Below are 22,803 nucleotides of genomic sequence, written 5' to 3'. Positions count from 1 at the left end.
ATCAAGAGTGAAAAAGAGTTTTTACTCATTTAAATTTAAAATTGAAAACTGCATTTAATGTATATTTTTAGATTATATCTTCATCGAACGTACCCCAATCACTCTCATATTTGAAAGTGAGGAGCAGACTGGCACTCACTACCACCTGACAAAGTCTGATCTGGATTCGATACAGTTTACAGTTTACGTTTTGTGCATTTTGTGGATATTTTAATTTAATATTGAAAAGCCCATTTGGTGTACATTTTGCATTGTATCTGTCATTTTTCTGCTATGGATTCACCTACACCACCAAAATTGGATGGAGGTTCTAATTTTAGGCCTGTTTGTCTGTCTTCCACCTATCAGTTGGAAACCAAGTGCCAAAAAGCATTGACAAAATGTGCATATAGTAGAGATAACCGATGTTCTGTGGAATTGATCTGAAAAAGAATTCAGAAACTGAAAAAGTTGAGGAAAAATAATCTGTCAACACCACAAAAAAACAAAAAAAAAAACCAAAACAAAAAAAAACAAATTTGTGTGTGAACTAAATACATAATCCTGACATTTGATCACATCTAATTTAGCTTATGACAAGTCACTTCTAACAGGACTTTGACCTTGAAATTTTTTTCCAAGGTAAAATTTTGTGGAATTGGAAACGAGTGTTGGCGGCAGTTTGTACTCTATGAGCACGGTGCTCTCATATTATGCTTGTTGCCAAAGTGCTTTCCAATGATTCTTCACATTGACCCATTCATACACATTAGTGTCAGGGTTCTGCCATGCAGTATGTTCAGTTGCACCCTGGGAGAAATTTATGGATTAAGGACCCAAGGGATTTTCCACTTGGATCATCTCGTCAGAAGACCATGACATTCCGTAATAAGATTTTTATGCCACAGCAACATTTGTGAAATAATGCATTTTTTAAAAACATACGAGGTCTATTAGAAAAGTATCCGACATTATTATTTTTTTCAAAAACCATATGGATTTGAATCACGTGTGATTACATCAGACATGCTTGAACCCTCGTGGGCATGCAAGAGTTTTTTCACGCCTGTCGGTTACGTCATTCGCCTGTGGGCAGTCTTTGAGTGAGGAGTGGCCCACCCTCTCGTCGATTTTTTCATTGTTTGGCTCAGAGACTGCTGCTTTGTTTGATCAAAATTTTTTCAAAACTGTAAGGCACAACTGAGTGGACACCATTCGATAAATTCAGCTGCTTTTCGGTAAAAATTTTAACGGCTGATGAGAGATTTTGGTCTGGTAGTGTCGCCGTAAGGACGGCCCACGGTGCCTGACGGCGATCTGCGCTCCGAGGCGGCAGCGTCTCGCCGTTTCAAGTTGAAAACTTCCACATTTCAGGCTCTGTTGACCAAGGAAGTCGTCAGAGAACAGAGAACTTTCAGAAGAAGTCGGCATGAGGAGTTTATTTGGACATTCCATTGTTAACGGACATTTTGTAATGAAAGAACGTGCGGGCAGAGTCGCATGTCGGGCCGGACCCGACCGCGAGGGGTCGCGACAGGAAAAACACCTCTGTGTTGGAAACCTTAACGGGCAAGTTGGAACATGCCCAAGCTGTTAAACAATTTCTCAGTTACTCACTTGTTGAAAGCCATCAAAAGCCGCCTGAATTTTACAAATGGTTTTCAACACGGAGGTGTTTTTCCTGTTGCGGTGCACACAGATTCGCCGAGTCGTCACGGAAACGACTCGGCGAATTTGCGCGCACGTCTTTCATTACAAAATGTCCTTAAACAGTGGAATGTCCGCATAAAGTCCTCATACTGGCCTCTTCTGAATCTTCTCTGTTCTCTCACGACGTCCTGGGTGAATTAAGCCTTAAATTAGGGTGTTTTCAGGTCGAAACAGGCCGACGACGGCGCCTGGAAGCGCTGCACGACGTCCCGCTCCGTGGGAAGTCCTTACAGCGACAGAAACACCCCATAACCTCTCATCAGCCGTTAACCTTTTCACCGAAAACCAGCTTAATTTCTCGAATAGTGTCCACTCGGATATTCCTCACTGGTCCAGAAAAAATTTTGATAAAGCAACGCGCGCCGTCTCGAGCAGCGTGTGAAACAACAGAACGTTATGCTGCCTACAGCTAAGATGCAAGTCCTCTGTTTCTCTGACGGTGTGTCAAACTCTGACGTTTTTGATGTTTGTTGAAACTTGTTTAATGCAGTAACTTTCACATTAAGGGTGTAGATAAAAGTAGTGTGAGTCACAGCTTATTAAAGTGCATTAGTTTGTCATGATTCAGTTGTCACAAAAATCCTTAACCTGCCCCACGTACCGCAACTCCAAGAATGATGACTGCGAGAACACCAGGCTGAAGATTTGTTATTTAATGAGGTAAGGTACCACTCACTCACTCACTAATTCATTCATTCATCATATTAAGGCTCAGTTTTCCGCATTAAGTTCCTCCTTGTGGATACTGATTTTACCAGATCATGATTACAATCACATGTTGACATCACCTGTTTGCAGTAGCATTTGATTTTTTTTTTTTTACCACATTACCTACATTGCCCCTGTGGGATGTATGAGCCTATGTGGCAGATGCGACGTGTAGGACAGCTAGCTGTACTGTATGTCTCCAGTCTTTTAAACATAATACAAAATGATTACCTAATGTATGGAGCCCTGGAAGTGTTATTGCAAAATGTTTTGCATGTGAGATTCTGCACACATTTTATTATATTGTGCGCATGTTTGATTATATTGTGCACTCGTTTTATGATATTGTGCGCACGTTTTATGATATTGTGCAGATGTTTTATTATATTGTGCGCTTGTTTTATGATATTGTGCGCATGTTTTATGATATTGTGTGCACGTTTTATTATATTGTGCGCTCGTTTTATGATATTGTGCACACGTTTTATTATATTGTGCCCTCGTTTTATGATATTGTGTGCTTGTTTTATTATATTGTGCGCTCGTTTTATGATATTGTGCGCACGGTTTATGATATTGTGCGCTCGTTTTTATATTGTGTGCAAAACAAGGGCACGATCTACTTAAACGTGGCCACAATTTGTAAAACGTGCACTCAATATTGTCTTGACACATAAATACTGGCTATTAGTCAACAAACCAGCAGACAGTGTAATACATTTCCCCATTAGAAATGGATCTGGTCAGAGTGTATCATCATGGTTTGGGTGCACAAGGACATACAGAGAACTCCAGCTACCCAACATGACATCATCTGGAGTTTAAGCACATTAAAAAGGATGCTGAGGGCGAAGTGTCTCCCCATCGTGAGGATGACAATTTTGGTCATATCATTTTGAAAGAAAGGAAAACGTGTGCATGTTTCATTATAATTCGAGGGCTCAATTAAAGGAAAACGTGTGCACATTTTATTGTAATTCGAGGGCTCAATTAAAGGAAAACGTGTGCACATTTTATTATAATTCGAGGGCTCAATTAAAGGAAAACGTGCGCACGAATTATCACGGCCAGCAAAACGTGAGCACGTTTTATTAATCCATAGGCTCATTAAAGGAAAACGTGCACACAAATTATCATGGCCAGAAAAATATATCACTTTAAGTGACCTCTCCTGGGTTCCATACTAATGTGAGTCTACTGGTCCAAAATGAATTTTCACATCACGATTGTTTAAGCTGTTTAACTTTTATATTAAATGTGCAACATTCGATTTAATAATTGTGTTGGGCATATGTACCCAGACAAAAGTAAGCACTCTCTGTGTGCTGTTCTACTTCAAAAGTTAATACACAGCATTTTCAATACTTTTTGAACAGGTTGACTCAGCCCTCTGATCTAAGCAAAAAATTGTGGTGCAAATCTTCAAACCAAGCAATGTACCTGCTGGTGTGCATACATTTCTTACATTTGTGTTGCGTTGTATATTTCGTCCAATAATGCAGATCATGTTTCTCACAGTTCTTGCTCATTTAATTTGTTAGCTCCCATCAAGTTGGGCGCCACATCCAGCAGGTGGCATATACATAAAGGGGATATTACATAGGCTCTTTTATTTGAGCTGGTGCATCAAAGTGTACCAGATTTTCATCAGTTCTTTGTTATTATATGCCATTTTGAGTTGGAGATGCACAACATGATAGTGTTTATTGATTTTTGAGTTATTGTCTATACAGCTGGTTAGGACTGACTAAATTACAGACCCATCTACATTTTTGACTGTACAAGAACAGCAGGTGAGGCATGAAATGTAACTTATTAATTATTAGTGTTATTGTTGTAGTTATTCTGAAAAAAGACAACTTGTTTTTATTAAACTTAAAAAAAAATTTGCCCTACCCTCGAACAGAAGATGTAAACCCTGTAGGTGTTACCCTGTAGGTAACCCAGATATCATAGGGTGAATCAGATGACAGGGATGGGGCACTAGTTTAACGCAAGTTACTTCACTTGCCAAGGCCAACACTCCATTACAGCTGGATGGACTGGGACAAGGCAGACAACATGCCTTGTCTAAAGGTCCTGCCACACCTTGATGATTTAGCCTGCATATGCTGACTGTATTAAAAATGGTGGCATATGGGTCGGACATCTAATAATTTAATGCAGCTGTCACACCCTGGCGATTTAACCACTGTATACTGACAGCCCTGTTTCCACCAAGTGGTTCACATCGGTACTGTGTGGTATTCTATGTATGTGCTGGAACAGCTATGTCTGACTTGGTTTGCATTTCCACTGCAGGCAGAACTCTTTTTGGCAGGTGGAACACTTAAATATTGACAAGCACATCATCCAACGGGCGTACGGTGTTGCACGGCGTCTTTGCTCCACACGGAGGCAAAACAGAGTAATTAAGCTTTATTTTATTTTATTTTTGTCTTTGTGGATCCTGGGATTCATTTTCATAGCGTGCAGACAGAATCAACTGATGCCTGTGGTAAACACAGACATTAATGAATGAAGCGCTGTGGCATAATGTGCCGCTTTAGCCATGCACCCGGAGCAGAAAAAACATAGAGGGACTTGTTTCTTCAGCCACAACATGGAATTAAAGTATTTTCAGACATCATTTTTCAAAATCAGGAGGCTTTATGTGGATACATCTTTGTCAGGCTGTGATGATGAATCCAGCTGAAATGAACAGGCAAGATTAAGACTTTATATTTACTCAGTTGTTCGCATGAGAACTGCAGCTTTCAGCCAATCAATGAACAGCACAGATGAGTGTATTTCAACTTATGAGTAAATTACAAGAAACGTGTCAACAATTGCATAATGTACCTATGACTTATGTCCCGCATGTGACAGATGAATGAGTCATATGCTGTCATACGTTGAAAATATTGTGCATGCCCAAAGTTTTTCGAGGTGCTCGACGCATTACGATGTATAACAGCGTGCTTCAATATGCTGTTAACTTACACAAAACTTAACTATAACATATTAGACGTACCCCAGCGTATGCCAGGGTTTTTAATATGATCAGCATACACTGGCTAAATCGTCAAGGTGTGACTGGGGTATAAGGACACTGATAGGTTGGCAGGTGGGTTTCCAAGGGTCCTGGATCAAGACTAAGATCAAGGCTTTCAATGACTTTCTTGATTCAGTCATCAGATATGTATCTGTATGTGGTGAAAGAACTTGTCAAGACACTCGCGTATCTCGCCAGTCACATTTGTATGTCTGGGTTCTCAGTCTATGAGATTGGGACATTCCTGGGAAGAACCTATGAAGTCTTGAAGTCGCTGGACAGAGGTATTTGGTGAGACTAATACCTGTGCAGGAGAATGAAGGTGAAAGTCTTTTGGATGTGGACGCTAACCAGTAATGTGATCCTCTTCTTTGGAAGATCGTTGGGTACCACTGGAATGAATGTGTCAAATGAAGGGTTACTTAAGGAGACTGAGCTGACTGGTATCACTTGTATTACAAGGGAGCATTAGCGATGACATTTTGGCCATGTAGCACATTTTTCTGTCTAGGATCCAGTGTGCGGGTGCGTCATGCCAAAAAGCTGCCCACATTTCACCTGGCTGCAGCAGACTGTTAATTTTGAGAGATGGGGATGGATCAACCTGCCTGATTGCTAACTAGGACCCAGTGTGTTTCTATGTTTTAGATGATATGGTGATGCACGGCACCAGTGCATGCTCCTATATAATGTAACAGAGTGGGCACAAGATTTTTTTTTCATCATTGCAAAATAAGCTGATCTACTCATGATTCTTATGAAAGCTGATTTGTACGTAACTAATGTGGCGCATGTATCATAATATGTTGAGGAACAAAGAACAAATTTCAATCCCATTTTCAAAAATTCAAAAATGTAATTATAGTGTTGTATTTAATTTTTGGAGTTTAGCTACAATTTTGGGTGCTATAAGCTTTGAAAAATCTTAAGAAAATGGGGAATCTTGGGCCTTGAGAGAAGAGGCTAAAGTATGAGTCACCAACTCTGTTCCTATAGAGATCGGTCAGATGTGTTCAGCCAGTCAAGGTCGATTTTAAACACACTGCATGCCAAAGAGTAAACGCCTGTTTGTTTGTCCAGGTACTGGATAGTTACATTCCCTGCAGAGTTCAATCTGGATTTGGGTCTGATCCAGATGACAGAAGAGTTCCGAGATGTGGCTGTTCAGCTCGGCTGTGAGGAACATTCTAAACTCATCGACATCTCTACCATGTAAGATGGAACACTTGTAAAAAATTACAATGGTAGGAACGCTATTACCAGGTGTTTTGGGTAAGAAATGAATTGTGCTAACAATTAAGATAAGCGAAATCCTGATCCTCAACATACCAAACTATAAAATACATGAAAACTGCAGTATTAAAAAAATAAACACATATTTACAAATTCATTTTTACATGGAGGATTAAATTCCTTCAGTGTTCACTTCTTAACTTTTGAACTGAATTTTGTCATCTTGTGAGTACACAGTAGTCACGTGTGATTGTGTGAATAACACACATGCACTCGACCACATTGTGTTGAAGTTATCTTGACTTCTTCAGGTTTCTGTAGATATCAGACTACATTTTAAGGTCTTGCCAAAGTCATTGTAGCCTTATAGTCCATGTTGAGCTTTACAGTCTCAACCTGTAGTTGCTTTCAGTCCCTGTTGTGAAAAATAATTCAGTGCATACGGCTCATTTTCATAACATATGACTCATATGGAATTATCTGCATGCAGTTTTGCACTTGGAAACCTGTTTAATTAGCTAGCATTATTATCTTTTTACTCACTTACATTCAGGCCCACAATTAGTTGGATAGTGAAACATTTTTTGTAATTTTATCCTTTTACAACACCACAGTAAACTTAAAATGTAGCATTAAAGATGTTCTTGTCATGAACGTGTTCAGCTTTAAAGAACACGTCTCACAGAATTCATAACTACTCAGAATTTGGTTATTAGAGGTCTTGTGACCTATATTAATTTGTGCACTTCTGTGAACAGTCTCTTAGCAATACGGTAATCAAAACAAACAGCTACAGAGACTGACGAGAATAAAGTAGTCCTTAGTACTCATTTTTCCAACAGTGTTTATGTCACTGAGCAGTGTGCTGTTGAATGGAATGTGGACAAACTCCTGCTAACATTAAGAATGGAGTCGTGGATTAATTGCAAAGTTTCCATAAGTGTGATGTTGTGTCACGATGACGCATTTTTAAAGTGATAACTGTTAATTTTGATGCAACCATGGTAAAAAAAAAAAAAAAAATTAAGTTAGGGGTGAAGTGTTTCATCTTCTCTCTCGGAGCACTGAACTTTGCAGCGTGCACCATGCTCATGCATGTCCACGAGCTGGTAGAAAGTCCACGTGTTATGAAAATAACGTATTCCAGACTTTTTCCAATGGAAGAAATACAGCTGCATTGTCAGGCAACATGTAAAAACAGCATCATGGCAAGTTTCAGATACACACAGCTGGGTTAAAAGAGCATTGCAGAGAGTTTCACATGCGTGTTCACGGCGACAGGTATATAGTGGAATTAAAACAGGGCCATCCTCCGGTAGAGAGAGCAGCTTCAGCACACATCTGGATCCAATATCTGATAGACTCCCTCCAAAAATTAAGAGTTGGGAGTGAAGTGTGTTGTCTCCTCTCTCTACAGAGTGCACTGAATGAACCAAGCACTGCACGCGGCGCTCGTGCACATCCACCAACTGGCAGAAATTCCTGATACTCCTGAAAATAACGCATTCCCGATTTTTTCTAAGCATTTGCTTGCAGGCCCATTGAGCTGAATAAATGCTGAGCCATCACTTTCATATGAATGCTCAGTAGTTTCATGATATGATGTTGCAGTGTTTGTTCACTCTGTCGGTTCACCATTGTGCTGTTTCTGCGTTTGTTGGACTGATGTCACCCACAGAGAAATGCAAAGAAATGCTGAGTAAAACATTTTCCATAAATGCACTATCTGACTCACAAAGCAAGAGGTTTATTTAGCAATAAAGTACGTTAGCAGCAATTGATCGTGACCACATGTGCACGGACAGACTTATAATCAGAAGTACTTTGATATTGTGTTGTAGAATGGCACATTAAATAACACTACGCATGTTGCCTGTGGGGATCCACAGGCTCTCCCATGCTGACATTTTTCAAGGGTGGTAACAAATTAAGCAAAGCTTGTATGAGTTGGAATTGCGTGTGAGTCCGGAATGTTTTTAGAATCTTAGACCTAAACAGTTTTTAGAAGAGGAACTCAGCCCTTTTTATTTCCCGTTAATTATGTAATTTTTTAATGTTAATTTACTGTCTTAATGTATTTATAATTGTTTAGGTTCTTGTTATCATGTACACACAATTATTGTTATCACTATTATTATTATTTTATTTTATTTTTACTTCTATTTTGTCATTTGATTTTTAAATGGACAGTGTTTTCACTCGTTTACAGACCATATCTGGCACGGATCTGGGGCAGATGTGGACCGCATCACAGCACCGTGGCAGGAACATGGGGCATAACGATAAGCAATTTTATCTGCACTCTGTAGAAACTATCCATTAGCGGTTGTAAACTCTGTACTCTGTAACCATGATCGTCACTGAGGCTTTTTTAAATGCTTATTGCAAAGCGGTTTGTTTCTTTACGACAATCAAGTTTTATAAATCCAGGGACACTGATCAGTGTGTTATAGATACAAATCAGTTTCCTCTGATCCACGGAACTTACCCCTGTAAAACTCCTGCCACGGTGCTGTGATGCGGTCCACATCTGCCCCAGATCCGTGCCAGATATGGTCTGTAAACAGTTGGCGTTTTGCGGATCCAGTTCAGATCTGGTCCGGATCTATTCCAGAACTGTAAAGCGGAGCTGTGCCGGGTCTGGGCCAGGGTGCAAAAACTGTCTGGACCGGATCTGTTTTCAGGATTGGTACCAGATGTAGGACTACATCCAGCCCAGATCTATTTGCTGTCTGGGACACAAACAGAGATGGTGGCAGAAGACATCAAACGCAATACACTTTTCAGCCAGGGTACCGGCAACATGAGCCTTAACTTATTCATGGTAACAGCAACATGAGACTTAACTAAACTGAATAAACCAATTGAACTACAAAAACACAATAAATCAATAACACTAACAACACTATTAAACGAACATGAACCACAGTAACAACATTTCAAACTCAAAAACCCTGAAATTCCATGCCGCATTGCAGCACAACATCCATTGTTTACTGGTTAGCTAAAATAGCTAATTTCTCCAAAAAATTAGTCCTATCAACTTTCTGTCTTTGCAGTGTTCATCTTTGACCCAAAATATATAAGCATACCAAACAGCAAATGTCAGTTCTCTCCAGTTTTGGTGTGATTGAAGCCAAACACACGCAACTACGCATGCACACAGAGGCCACTTGGCTATTATAATGTAGATGCTACATGTCCTGACTTCGTGAGAGTGAGTATCTTCACGTCAACGAAATGACACCTTGCTGTGTTTCACAATCAAGTCAGCAATTCATTATATTTATTTTCACTTGTATAACAGACAAATGGAATGTAAAGAATCACAGTTGAATATCTATGTTTGTGCTTACAATAGATAAACCAATCCAAAAATCTGTTTCAGGGCATGGCTTGTGTTGTGGCAGGTCGTGCACAGTCGGAAAACGTTGTGTGCTTCAAAATTCTGATGAATAATATACAAAGACCCACGTGCTTGATGAAATGATGAATTGGATTTGCCTTTCCAAAAATGTCATGACTTAAATTCCAGCAAACAATTGATTCCACGGTGTATATTGCTTTGCTTGTAGTCCGTCATTTGACTGGATGCGCAAGTTGACACAGAGGAAGAAACAGGCTAAGAAAGGCAAAGCGTCGCTGCTGTTTGACCACTTGGAGGCAATGGAGCTGGCTGAGCATCTCACCTTCCTGGAGTTCAAGTCCATCAGGAGGATTTCAGTAAGTTCACAGCACCTCTAGTCATTGTCTTTCTATACTCTGCATCTATCCATCTGTTTTCTGAACCCACTTATTTAAGTTAAGGGTCTTGGGGACTGGAACGTATCCCAGCAGTCAATGTGCATGAGTTGACAGGGCAGACGCATATAGACAGACATCTCACTCACTTTCACACCTACAGTCAATTTAGAGTGAGAACATGTAAACTGCACACAGAAAGGACCAGGTCAGGAGGGAACCCAGGACCTTCTTGCCACAAAGCAACAGTGCTAACTACTAAGCAGCCCTATACTCGGCATCAGGGCTTATAATGACTAACAATATTGCTTCTTTGTCTATCTGTCGAAGTGATTTTACTTTTCAAGACCATTTTCAGTTTAGAAAATTTCATGTAAATTGTTTTGTTTTTTCATAATACTACAAATTCAACAAATAAATCACTAAAATTTGAGAACAGTTTGTTTTCTGGGTGGGAGATGTTGCCTCAAATTTATGTCACAATATTTCAAAGAAATTTGCGATGACAATATTTATGAAATATAGAAAAATACTTAACAGAAATGCACATTGCACAATTTGAAGTAGCAAGTTGAAAGTATGCTCAATGGAAATGCATATATTTCTTTAAAAAGCCACAAATATGGGAATATTTAGCAGGTCTTACACATTTTCACACAATGATGACTACAGTTTAGTGAATTTACAGGTAATTTGGTGGACAATAATCTGATGTTAATAAGTCCAAAAGTAATGTCAGTGCTGATTGTGTAAAGCACAAGAAAATTGCTGTCCGTTAAGGAGATTAGTTTTACAACGCTCACATTCCTCTGTCTTAAGGTTTTTAATCTGGGGGGTCTGTGCCCCAGACCAACAATACTGCAGACCTCATGTGTGTCTGTGCTACTTTTAAATCCAGTTTGGGGGAGTGTCGCTTTTTCCGCTGGGCTAAAACCAGTTACTTTGACCAAGGGTGGAGCTGGAGCTACATTACATATATGAGCACACAGCAGAGCCTGTTTGTGGAAGGCTCATGTCTGTGGACGATCTGTCACACTTTAAAACCAGTCAGCCTGGACAGTGAGTGGATTTTAAAGCCTTCAAGTGTGCAGTGTACAGCTTTACAATCGTCATTTCACTCAGGTACTATGAGCAGGGGTGGTGGCCAAGTGGTTAATGTGCCTGGTTTCAGTTCAGAAGGTTCCGGGTTCAAATCCCACCCCTGCCCATTTCTCCATGTAATGTGGAGTTGCGTCAGGAAGGGCATCTGGCGTAAAACCTGTGCCAATTCAACATGCAGATCCACCTTGGATTTGCTGTGGCGACCCCAAGTGCAAACAAGGGAGCAGCTGAAGGGACTTACTATTTCACTCAGGTACTACACTTGTGTCCACAGACTGCTACCCCCCCCCCCCCCCCCCCCCCCCCCCCCGCTAACACAATAGCACAGCTGCCAGAAAGGAGACAGTAACATTAATTAATTTTTGCAGAACGGCAGCAATTAGCAACTGTAGAAGATGTTTTAGGAGCATTCGTTCATTCCTTTTCTATCCCTGCTTAATAACCCTCTGGGGCCGACGTGTCATATACGACGGCTAAGACCAAGCTTTACTAAATTATAAATAACTTTTTAATGATATGAGATAGAAACTGTTTCTTTTTTTTTTTGCTGAAAAGTTAACTCCGCGGACTTTTGAGCCAGCCATCGGCCATCTTTGTATTCCTCATAGAAGCTTTGTGATGACATGCGCAATGTGAGAGTCCAATCAGAACTGGTTCACCGCCACATGGTTTTCCAAAATCCAATTGTAGAGCAGATTTACCTCACATGAAAAGCCAAAGATCGTTTTCAGGAGTGATATGTTACTAGATGGCCTGTCTGAATAGCCCCCTGGATGCTCCATTGAGTACATACTATTGGGATCTAATGCGCTAATCTAATGATCTAATCAGTGAAAGCAGACGGAGCAGACGGAGAGCCTCTGATGACAATCTCATATGCTCAAACAAAGAGTGTGTAAGTATCAGGATTGCTCCACTAGTTTGCATGGGAATGTTACTGGATAACTCTGTAGCTTTCTTGGCATAAAGCACAGTTTACCGTATCAATGGAGTGAGAGGAAGGCTGCTCCTCAGACTGTAAAGGCCCTGTCACATTGGCATATTCATAGAGCTGCTCATTGCGGCGTTGTGTTTGATTTAAATACGCTAGAAATACGTGCGTACTCAGCCTTTTTCAGTGTTCATTCATACTTGCAGCTGCATGTGTTCGCATTGTAATATGTGCACACAGTTGCGTGTACCATGCCGCAACCAGTTCAGTGCTACTTTCTGCCTCCTGGGAAGTGCACTCTGTTCTCTACTGCAGGTGTTGTGCGGCTCAAAAACAGAGTTGTTTAACATTATTATTATTATTATCATTATTATTATTATTATTATTATTATTATTATTATTATTTGTCTTGGTGGATCACTTTCTTTGTGTCCAGATGCTGCTGAGTCTGGCTGTGATAAAGGCTGCCCTGAACGAAATGCTGTGACTCGTTAAACTTTTAAACCTCCAGTTGCTCCAATCAGGTGTGCTGATTTGATCAGACCTGATCGATCTGGTCGTCTGATGATCGCACCGACATGCAGCGACTGCGCGTTTATTTTAAAGAGTCACAGCTCTGATTAGAAACACAGAGAGAGAGAGAGAGAGAGAGTGAGGGAGGGAGGGAGAGCGCCCGCGCAAGAGAGTGCTTTTATTTTAAGGAGTCTGATCAGACACAGAGAGAGAGAGAGTGAGGGAGGGAGGGAGAGCGTGTGCAAGAGAGTGCTTTTATTTTAAAGTCACAGCAACAGGTCTGATCAGATATAGGTCTGAGCAGACTCCTTAAAATAAAAGCGCTCTCTCGCACGCGTGTTCTCCTTCCCTCACTCTCTCTCTCTCTCTCTGTGTCACAGAGAGAGAGAGCGTGAGAGAGAGAGAGCGCACGCGAGAGAGAGCGCTTTTATGAAACGACAACAGTCAGCTTTGCGACGCGGTGAACAGTCCTCATATAGTAAGTCCAGTATGATAAAGTGAAGCAACGATCTTGCAGTATTTATAGCTCCAGAAGAACAATGGAGCCCGGTGGGAGGTGTGAAGTGGCATACAGTACGATGTTGCAGCATGGGCGGGCTCACAATAGCGGACAGCAGCATGGCACTGTGTGTACTCGCATGAAGGCTCCATGCTGTGCTGTACACCAAAGAAAATTAAACGTGTTTAATTTCTTCCGTCCTACGCATGTAGCCCTCAACATACTGCTACGTATTGAGAAAAAACTCCACGTGAAGTGGGTGGAGAGCTGCTCATTGCAGCGTAGACAATACGCTGCAATGAGCATCTCTACGGATACGCCAATGTGACAGGAGCTTTAGGAGCCAAAGTGGGCCAAAGTGTAAATGAAAGCTGCTTTAGGAGCAGGACAGAACACTCCAAAACACAGTAGAAGTAGAAGTTTGTGATGTAACCTTTGTGTAATAGCAGACAGAAATTGCTTTGAGATGTAGACAAACAAACGCATAGACCATTTTGTATATATTGTTCAAAATGTGCATTTGTGTTTATTGTTTGAACCTTTTTGTTGTACAGTCACCATTAATTCTCAATGGTAAGGCTACAGATACAGCTGTTCAAACCACTAGAGAGCTGCGTGTCATCACTCTCTCAGAGCTGCGTGTCATCAGAGCGAGCTGCAAAAAGTTTGTACCTGAGTTTTCTGAGGTGGTGTTTGTAGTTGCCATCTGCCATGCCGGTGTTTGCCAACCCGGACAGTGGGAATACCACCTCAACCGGCAACTTAGCCCCGCGACTGGACAGCAACAACGTCCGAAGCCCGCCCAACGTGGTGAATTCACTGAGGCCGCGCGCTGCGTCATTAAAGCCGCGCGTCACGACTGCCGCTTCCCCGAGGCCTCGGAAACACCGAGGCCGCGCGGCACCAGCGCAGTGCAGATCCATCCCGGTGACAAACAACGCAGGCTGTTAACATCGGCGATCGTCAAGCTGCTCATAAGCCGACCATGGGGCCTAAGAAGGTTCTGACAGCGGAGGAAGGTGACAATATTAAAAAATCTCTGGACTTTCTATCAGAGGAGATTTCTGTTGTGAAGCAGCAACAGAAATCAATCATGGATCTGGTGGAGGAGGTGAAGGCATTACGGCTCCAGAACGCCGAGAAAGACCGGCATCTGGTGCAGCTGGAAAATAGAGTGGCTGAATTGGAGCAGTACACCAGAATTAACAACGTCATCATCACAGGTCTTCACATCAAACCACGGTCCTACGCACGGGCGGTAACAGATAAGAGCGGAGGGGATCCCAGTGAACAGGAGGTCAGCTCTGTGGAAAAACAGGTTGCTGATTTCCTCCTATCTAAAGGTATAGAAATGGATTTAAATAACACTGAAGCGTGCCACCCTCTGCCCCGGAGAAATGACGGTGATAAACGAACCGTCATCATGAGATTCATCAACAGAAAACACAAAACAGCACTGTTAAAACAAGGAAGAAAACTGAAAGGGACAAACGTATTCATCAATGAACATCTCACCAAACGGAATGCCGACATCGCCGGGAAAGCACGCTTCTTAAAGAAACAGGGAAAAATCCAGCACACATGGACTTCAAACTGTAAAATATTCATCAAACTGAACGGATCACCAGAACAAGCAAAGGTTATGGCAATAAGGAACATCGAGGAGCTGGACAAATATGAACAATAGGTATGAGGACTCAAACACATCACAGCACCATGATGCAGACTGGAGCAACCCACTCATCCACATCATCTACACCCGGAGACAAGAGAGACATAATGACTAAGGATAATGATCCGTTTATTTCTGCCCAGGAGCTCTGTCTAGATACATTTAATTATAATAACTCTGCTAACCACCCCTTCGAATCTGAAAATGATCCTGATACCTTTTTCAGTGAGAATATTGTGAGACAGTGCAAATATTTTACAGAAGAACAATTCAAAAATTATAAAATCAATGATGAAGATTTTTCAATTATACATTTCAACAGCAGAAGTCTTTCTCGTAATCTGTCCACTATTAATGATTGTTTGAAAACATCCAAAAAATGTTTTTTAGTTATTGCAATTTCAGAAACATGGTTAAATGAGGATAATAAAGATCTGGTATATCTTGATGGTTATGAATTGTTCCTGGTTAATAGGCAGACGAGAAGGGGCGGAGGCATTGCATTGTTTGTAAGGTCAGATTATAACTGTAAACTCATTAACAACATGTCATTTACAGTGGACAACATCATGGAATGTGTTACCATAGAAATTACATCTATAAACTCCAAAAACATAGTTGTTAGTTGTATTTACAGAGCTCCTGGGACAAATATTGACACCTTTGAAGACATTATCTTAGGAATGTACAACAAAATCAACAGAAATAAGCATTTATTTGTCTGTGGAGATTTCAATATAGATTTTTTAAACCCTCACAATCATCCACAAATTACCTCATTTATAAACACCTTGTACTGTTTAGGACTGTTTCCAACCATCATTCATCCTAGCAGAATAACTATGGATACAACAACTCTCATTGACAATATTTTAACTAACGTTATATCAGGTAATCTTAGTGGGGGACTACTGGTCAGTGATATCAGTGATCACTTGCCAGTTTTCTCAGTCTTTGCATTGGAGGGTTGTTGTAAGTATCGAAGCAATATCAAATTCATGAGTAGAAAAGTAACACCTGAAACAATTGATAATTTAAGGGAGGATTTATCAAGTCAGAATTGGTCAGATGTTTTTGTTGATGATGTTGACAGGTCATATGATGCTTTCATTTCCATTTTTTCCAGTTTGTATAATAAACACTGTCCATTTGTTGACAAAATATATAGAAATCAATATAGCAACAAACCATGGATAACTAAGGGGCTTCAGAGGGCATGTAAAAAGAAAAACGTACTATATAAACAATTCATAAAACTACGAACTAAGGAAGCTGAAAGTAAGTATAAAACATATAAGAATAAGTTAATCAATATCATGAGACTCAGTAAAAAAATATATTATAATGAGTTACTTGTCAAAAATAGAAATAACATCAAAAACACATGGAACATATTAAATGAAATAGTAAAAAAGAATAGAGTAACTAGAGATTATCCTTCATTTTTTCAGAGTAACAACTACATCACGATTGATAACGACGAGTCTATTGCTGAACACTTTAATGAATACTTCGTTAATGTGGGTAAAAATCTTGCCAGTAAAATTGACTCATCAACTAATAACTTCTGGGTAAATAATTCAACGTTTAACAAATCTGTTTCAATGTTCATTGGTGGTACTCATGAAAGGGAAATACTTGATCTGGTTCATGGTTCAAAAAGTAAGAAATCGACTGATTTTAATAATTTGGATATGGCTTTATTAAAAAAAAGTTATTGATTGTATAGTAAAACCGTTCAATTATATTTGCAATATGTCACTAAGTACTGGTAAATTTCCTTCTCAAATGAAAATAGCCAAAGTAATTCCTCTGTTTAAAACTGGTGACAAACACACATTTTCTAATTATAGACCTATATCACTCCTGCCACAATTTTCCAAAATTTTGAAAAAAATATTTGCTAAAAGATTAAATGATTATTTACTGAAGCATAACATCATTTGTGAAGAACAATATGGATTCAGAAGGTCTCGAACTACATCACATGCTTTGATGGACTTTGTGGAAAGTATAGCAACTGCAATTGACAATAAACAATACACAATAGGTGTTTTTTTTATTTACAGAAAGTGTTTGACACAATTAACCATGGAATACTATTAATTAAACTGCAGAAATATGGAATCAGAGGTCTGGCATATGAATGGATAGCTAGTTATTTACAAGGCAGATTTCAGTATGTTCAATTCAATAATACAAATTCTGAACTCAGGGATGTCATATGTGGGGTGCCGCAGGGCTCAGTGCTGGGTCCTTTGTTGTTTATAATCTATATAAATGATATAAGTTGGGTGTCGAGTTCACTGAGATGTGTCCTTTTTGCGGATGATACAACTGTGTTCTGTAGCGGTGAAAATCTTGAACAGCTTCTGGACATAGTGGAGAAAGAACTGGAAAAATTTAAGGTTTGGTTTGACGCTAATAAGTTGTCACTCAACCTTGGGAAAACTAAATGTATTATATTTGGAAATAAACAGGCACCCAAATGTAAAAATTTAACTATAAACAATAAGGAAATTGAGTTAGTAACAGAGAATAAATTTTTAGGTGTTATAATTGATAATAAACTTAGCTGGAAACCACATATAAATTATGTGAAATCAAAATTGTCAAAAACTATAGCCATTTTGTATAAAGCCAAAGACCTACTGCCGCAAGAAGGGTTACTTACTTTATATCATTCTCTGATGGTACCATATATGACATATTGTGTTGAGTCATGGGGAAACACTTACAAATCAAATACCAATCCAATATTCCTTTTGCAAAAACGAGCCATACGAATCATCTGCAATAAACAATATCGTGAACCAACTCATTCTCTATTTGTGTCTTTAAATTTATTAAAATTCATAGATTTGGTCGATTACATTACAATTCAAACTTTATTTCGAGCGAAAAACCAAGCCTTACCGAGACATGTCCAGAGTCTGTTCCGATTGAGGGAATCCAGATATAGTTTAAGAGGTTGTGCAATTTTTATGAAACCACCAGTAAGAACAAACATTGCTGTGTGTCTGTGGTTGGGGTGAGGAAATGGAACAAATGTTCAACAGAGGTTAGAATGAGTAGTACCTTAGTAAGATTTAAGAAACTACTCAAAAAGAACATTATGTCTAAGTATCATAAAGAAGCAAATATAATTTGATTTATATGGAATGTTCAATTTATAAGTGGGACTTATTGTATATTTGAATGTGTGGGTATGTATATGCGTATGTAGATATATAGATATGGGTAGGTGTATATGTATATGTATATAAGTGACTGTGTATATGTATGTATATATTTATGTTTGTAAAGTATATACGTATGTATATAGGTATATATGGCACAGCCCAAGCAGAGGGTCACCCCCAAGAGCCTGGTCTGCTTGAGGTTTCTTCCTTATAGGGAGTTTTTCCTCACCACAGTTGCCTAGTGCTTGCTCTGGGGGTTGGTAAGGTTAGTCCTTACTGGTGTAAAGTGCCTTGATTCGACTTTCTTGTGATCTGGTACTATATAAATATAATTATAAGTGAATAGTATATTGATGTGTATGTCTGTGTGTCGACGTAGTAATGAATTTGTATTTATGTAAATATGACTGATTAGAATTGTTGGACTTGTACTAGCAGGGGTGGGCACTAATAAGCTTTGCTTCAGCCCACACCCTTTCGGACTCACTAGTTTTGTCTGTGTTTGTTTGTGGAATTGTTCATTTTTTTCTATTTGAATATTTTGTGTGCCGAATAAAAAAACTTTGTCACTTGTCAGTCTTTCACACAAGACCTCAAATTACCTTTATAAAGTGTCAAAACAGTTTTTTATTATAGTTTGCTGTGTGTTTTGAATAAATGTGTGTGGAAAATTATTTTCTGCTTTACTTTTTCTTTTCTTATTTCTGATTGTAAGCCTTTATTACACTAATAAAACACAACAAAAGCATATATTATGAAAGCACAGGTTGTCCTGAAAAAAGAGACATAAAACTTGATTGTGGGATGTAGGGAGAGATGTTAACAGCAATAATAAAACATTTATGCCAGGCGAGTGAATTGTCCAAAAAATGCCCTGGAGCCCCAGAGGGTTAAGGGTTAAGAAAGACCTGGGCCTGTATTCACAAAGCATCCTGAGGCTAAAAGTAACTCTTAAGGGGAGGTGATGGTCTAGTGGTTAAGCACTGGACTTCAGACCAGGCGATCCTCTGTTCAAACCCCAGCCTGACTGGAAAATCACTAAGGGCCCTTGGGCAAGGTCCTTAATCCTCGAGTTGCTCCTGGTGTGTAGTGAGCGCCTTGCAAGGTAGCACCCTCACATTGGTGTGTGAGTGTGTCTGTGTGAATTGGTGAATATGAGGCATAATTGTAAAGCACTTTGAGCGTCTAATGCAGATATGCTATATAAATGCAGTCCATTTAACTCTTAGTGACGTCATTCTAAGAAAAATCAGAATTCCTTGAATTCTAAGACATTTCTTAGAATTTTCCATTGGTAAGGTAAAAGTTATTCACAAAGCATCTTAGGCCTTAAAAGAACTGTTAAGGTGAAAAACTGTTAAGAGGAGGGAGGAGGACTTTAAAGAAGCCTAAGAGTGTCTTAAACAGATAAGATGGCAGAAAGACCGAGTGGAAGGAGAGATATTCTCTGTATGTTGAATGGCAGTGATTCAGTACTGACTTGACTGTGCAGGGATAATGTTTGTGGTTGACCTCACCAGGAATGAGTTTACTTTTCTTACTAGCATAGTAACGCAATGCCTGAGATGAAGGTCATCACAACATCGTGATACCTGGCTATGGGAAAAAAGTAAATTGCATGTAAATTCTAGAAAATTCATACAATTATTCATATCAATGGAAGCAAAGCCAGCAGCCATAGCCTAAACTCACCTGTTTGAGGAGAACTTCACTTGTGTGCTCCAATCTCCACTCTTGCTTTGAATTGCAGCACGTACCAGTGTTTCTCACACTCATCACAAGGAGAGGGAACGACGCATTGATTTGTTGGGCAGTGTGCTCCCCAGTCTGCCTCTTCCCTTGTGCTGTGATCCTGGGACCCAAGTTCCCTCTTAGAACTCCTTTATTCTCCTCCACAAGCTGTGCCAACAGCAGGCACCGCTCTTCTGTCCAGTTGGGCTTCCTAGTTGTTTTTTTTTTTTTTATCCATTTTGTTCGTTGTTTTGGTCATTTTGCCAAATCAAACCGCTTTTTATATGGATGACAGCAATCACAGGAATTGCTGACAGCTGGTCTGTGTCCATCATTAATAGGGCAGCGCAGTCTCATTTGAACCCCTGCGTGATATCGCTGGATTTGACCACTTCTGGGGACAGCCTCCCATTGCACAAATAAATGGTGTACTGTTTGGTTTTCGGCTGCAATCACTGAAGCAGTCACGAAAAGTGCAGTTTTTTTCATTTCCCAGTGGAGAAGGAAAGACAAGGCAAATGGGAGCGATAGATTCTGTCTCTCACAGTTTAAGTGTACCTATGATAAACGTTACAGACCTCTCCATTATTGTAGGTGATAAAACTTGCAAAATCGACAGTGGATCAAATACTTATTTGTCTCACTATAAATGTTTAACCTTTCATATAAATGAAAATTCCACCCCCTCCCATTTCCAGTTGCACCTACGCGTGCAAGTGAGCAACATACTGTGTATTCATTATTTATTTTATTCAAAGCTCCAAAATATAAAGGGATATTACTCAGTATACAAGGGCTTTTGTGTTTATATGTACTTCAGAGGTGCCTGGATTGTAGTGGGCCAGTCTGGAACAAAAAGTCCAGGGCCAGATTTTTGTCTGGTCAAAGATCAAAATTCAGGTTTTTCCACTCCTATTTGCATTGAACTTGATACACATATGAGAGTTCTGGAATTGCCCACCAAAGTCAGATTTGCCATAGGTCAATCACTGGGGTCAATCTGGGATCATATCTGCCTGATTGTTGGCCTATTCCTCCCATGGCCTTTTGCTGATTTCTACCAAACTTAGTTTGTCGATAAAGGTTGACCCCAAAACTACTATTAAAAAAATAATATGGGCAAATTTCAAGATTAAGCAATATAATTTTCAACCTGATTTGGACCAAATGTTGCACACACTTTCATTTTAGTGAAAGTCAAGGTAATTGGAGTCAAAGTTGAAAATTAGATTTTTCAATCACATAAACTGTCTTGGCAGGAGGTTGGGGGGGGGGGGGGGCAGTGCAGTTTTATCTTTCACGAATAACATTGCTTCACTTCATAACCTCACATCACAGATGCTGATGCCAAAAGCACATTTTAGTGAGGTGCAACAGTTCAGAAACATCCATGGCTGTGTATCATTTATCATTTGTGTTACCTGACAGTGTCCATTTGTATGTACAGACACAGGGAGAGAGAATAGGTCAATATGAATTTGTGAATATGACCTTTTTCTGTCTCCCACTCTGTTTTTTATGGTTTTACAGTGGCCATAATACTCTGTCATAGGAATATACCATTGCAGGCAACTGGGGATGATATGTGCAGGCAGAGTTTATGTGCGTTATGAACCCACTGATGTAAAGCATGTCTGAGTGTTGCACTCTTTATACAACGCCTGATGGCTCTGGACTATAGACTTTAGATCTGGCTTTTGGTGGTGGCTTTTGGAGGAACAATGTACTCTGAGTGCCTTTAAAGGTCAAACTGATATTTATTGATAGATTTGATGTAGTTGGTAGGTAACTTGTAGAATACAAAGCTAAGGTTCAGTAAAGTATTTTGAAACATCAAATTATTTGATCAATAAAAATAAAGTAAAAATTGCTTTTGGAGGAGAATGTGCCTGACTGACCCAATGCTGGGTTGAATGTGTGTTTTCATACCTTTCTTTTTTAACATATATTGGGATTTACGCTGAATTCGTGGAACTGAATATCACACTGATAACAATGGTCCGATAATGGCTCTCGGGAAATTTCACACCTGCAATGGAGTTTTCCACTGCCAGATGGTCGATGGCCAGGACACAAACATGGAGATTACAGAATATTTTAGGATTGTTATTGCAAATGTAATAAACCCTATGAACAGATACATGCATATGTGTGCATGTGTGTCAGGTTTTGTCCTTTCATGTATAAGGTGGTAACCTACTGACTCAGTTCAAGCAATCTGCTCATATTTTTCAAAACATGTCCTGAACTTAACATCTAAAAACTACACCAGGCATTCAACACCTGCACCTTACGTTTGACACCGATTCATGTAAATAATTTATTTGTGGAGCATTAATTTTCCATACCCCATACTCCAAACAAGGGTCACTGGGGTGACTGGAGCCAAAACAAGCCTTTCACCATGTTTAATCCATTTTGCCTTCAAACTATTTGAGATAAACTGTGACCTTTTAAGGCCACCCAAAGCCAATGGTTATGTGACCAACAGAAAATTTATATATAATTTTGTGTCGGTGTTTTATAGCAAACATATGTGTATATTTAAGTAATTCCTTGAAGTAACCATGATAAATGAGCTTAAATTTTAAAGGTTATCCAGTGTCAAAGGTCATGTGATGAATAAAATGGTGATATATGACTTAATATTTGTATTTAATGGTAACATGGGTGCATATTTAACACATTCCTTGAAAGACCAGTTCTATTTCAAGTAATATTGCAGACATAGACAAAACTGGAGTTTAAGATGTTTTGTGGCTATTTTTC

General features: G+C 39.6%; 1 protein-coding gene across 2 annotated transcripts in view; it reads left to right on the top strand.

Moving 5' to 3' along the window:
- The window catches only part of rasgrp3 (RAS guanyl releasing protein 3 (calcium and DAG-regulated)), a 124,136-nt gene that overhangs the window by 79,839 nt on the left and 21,494 nt on the right, over positions 1-22,803 (top strand). For both annotated transcript variants that reach the window (XM_034185083.1, XM_034185082.1), the window contains exons 5-7: positions 2,287-2,349; positions 6,512-6,643; positions 10,240-10,387. In XM_034185083.1, the coding sequence (XP_034040974.1) occupies positions 2,287-2,349; positions 6,512-6,643; positions 10,240-10,387 (343 nt within the window). The remainder of the gene's footprint in view (positions 1-2,286; positions 2,350-6,511; positions 6,644-10,239; positions 10,388-22,803) is intronic.

This window comes from Thalassophryne amazonica, chromosome 13, assembly GCF_902500255.1.
Source record: "Thalassophryne amazonica chromosome 13, fThaAma1.1, whole genome shotgun sequence".
NCBI lineage: Eukaryota > Metazoa > Chordata > Actinopteri > Batrachoidiformes > Batrachoididae > Thalassophryne > Thalassophryne amazonica.
The sequence above is the reverse complement of the archived record's forward strand: the minus strand, read 5'-3'. Positions and strand labels throughout refer to the sequence as shown.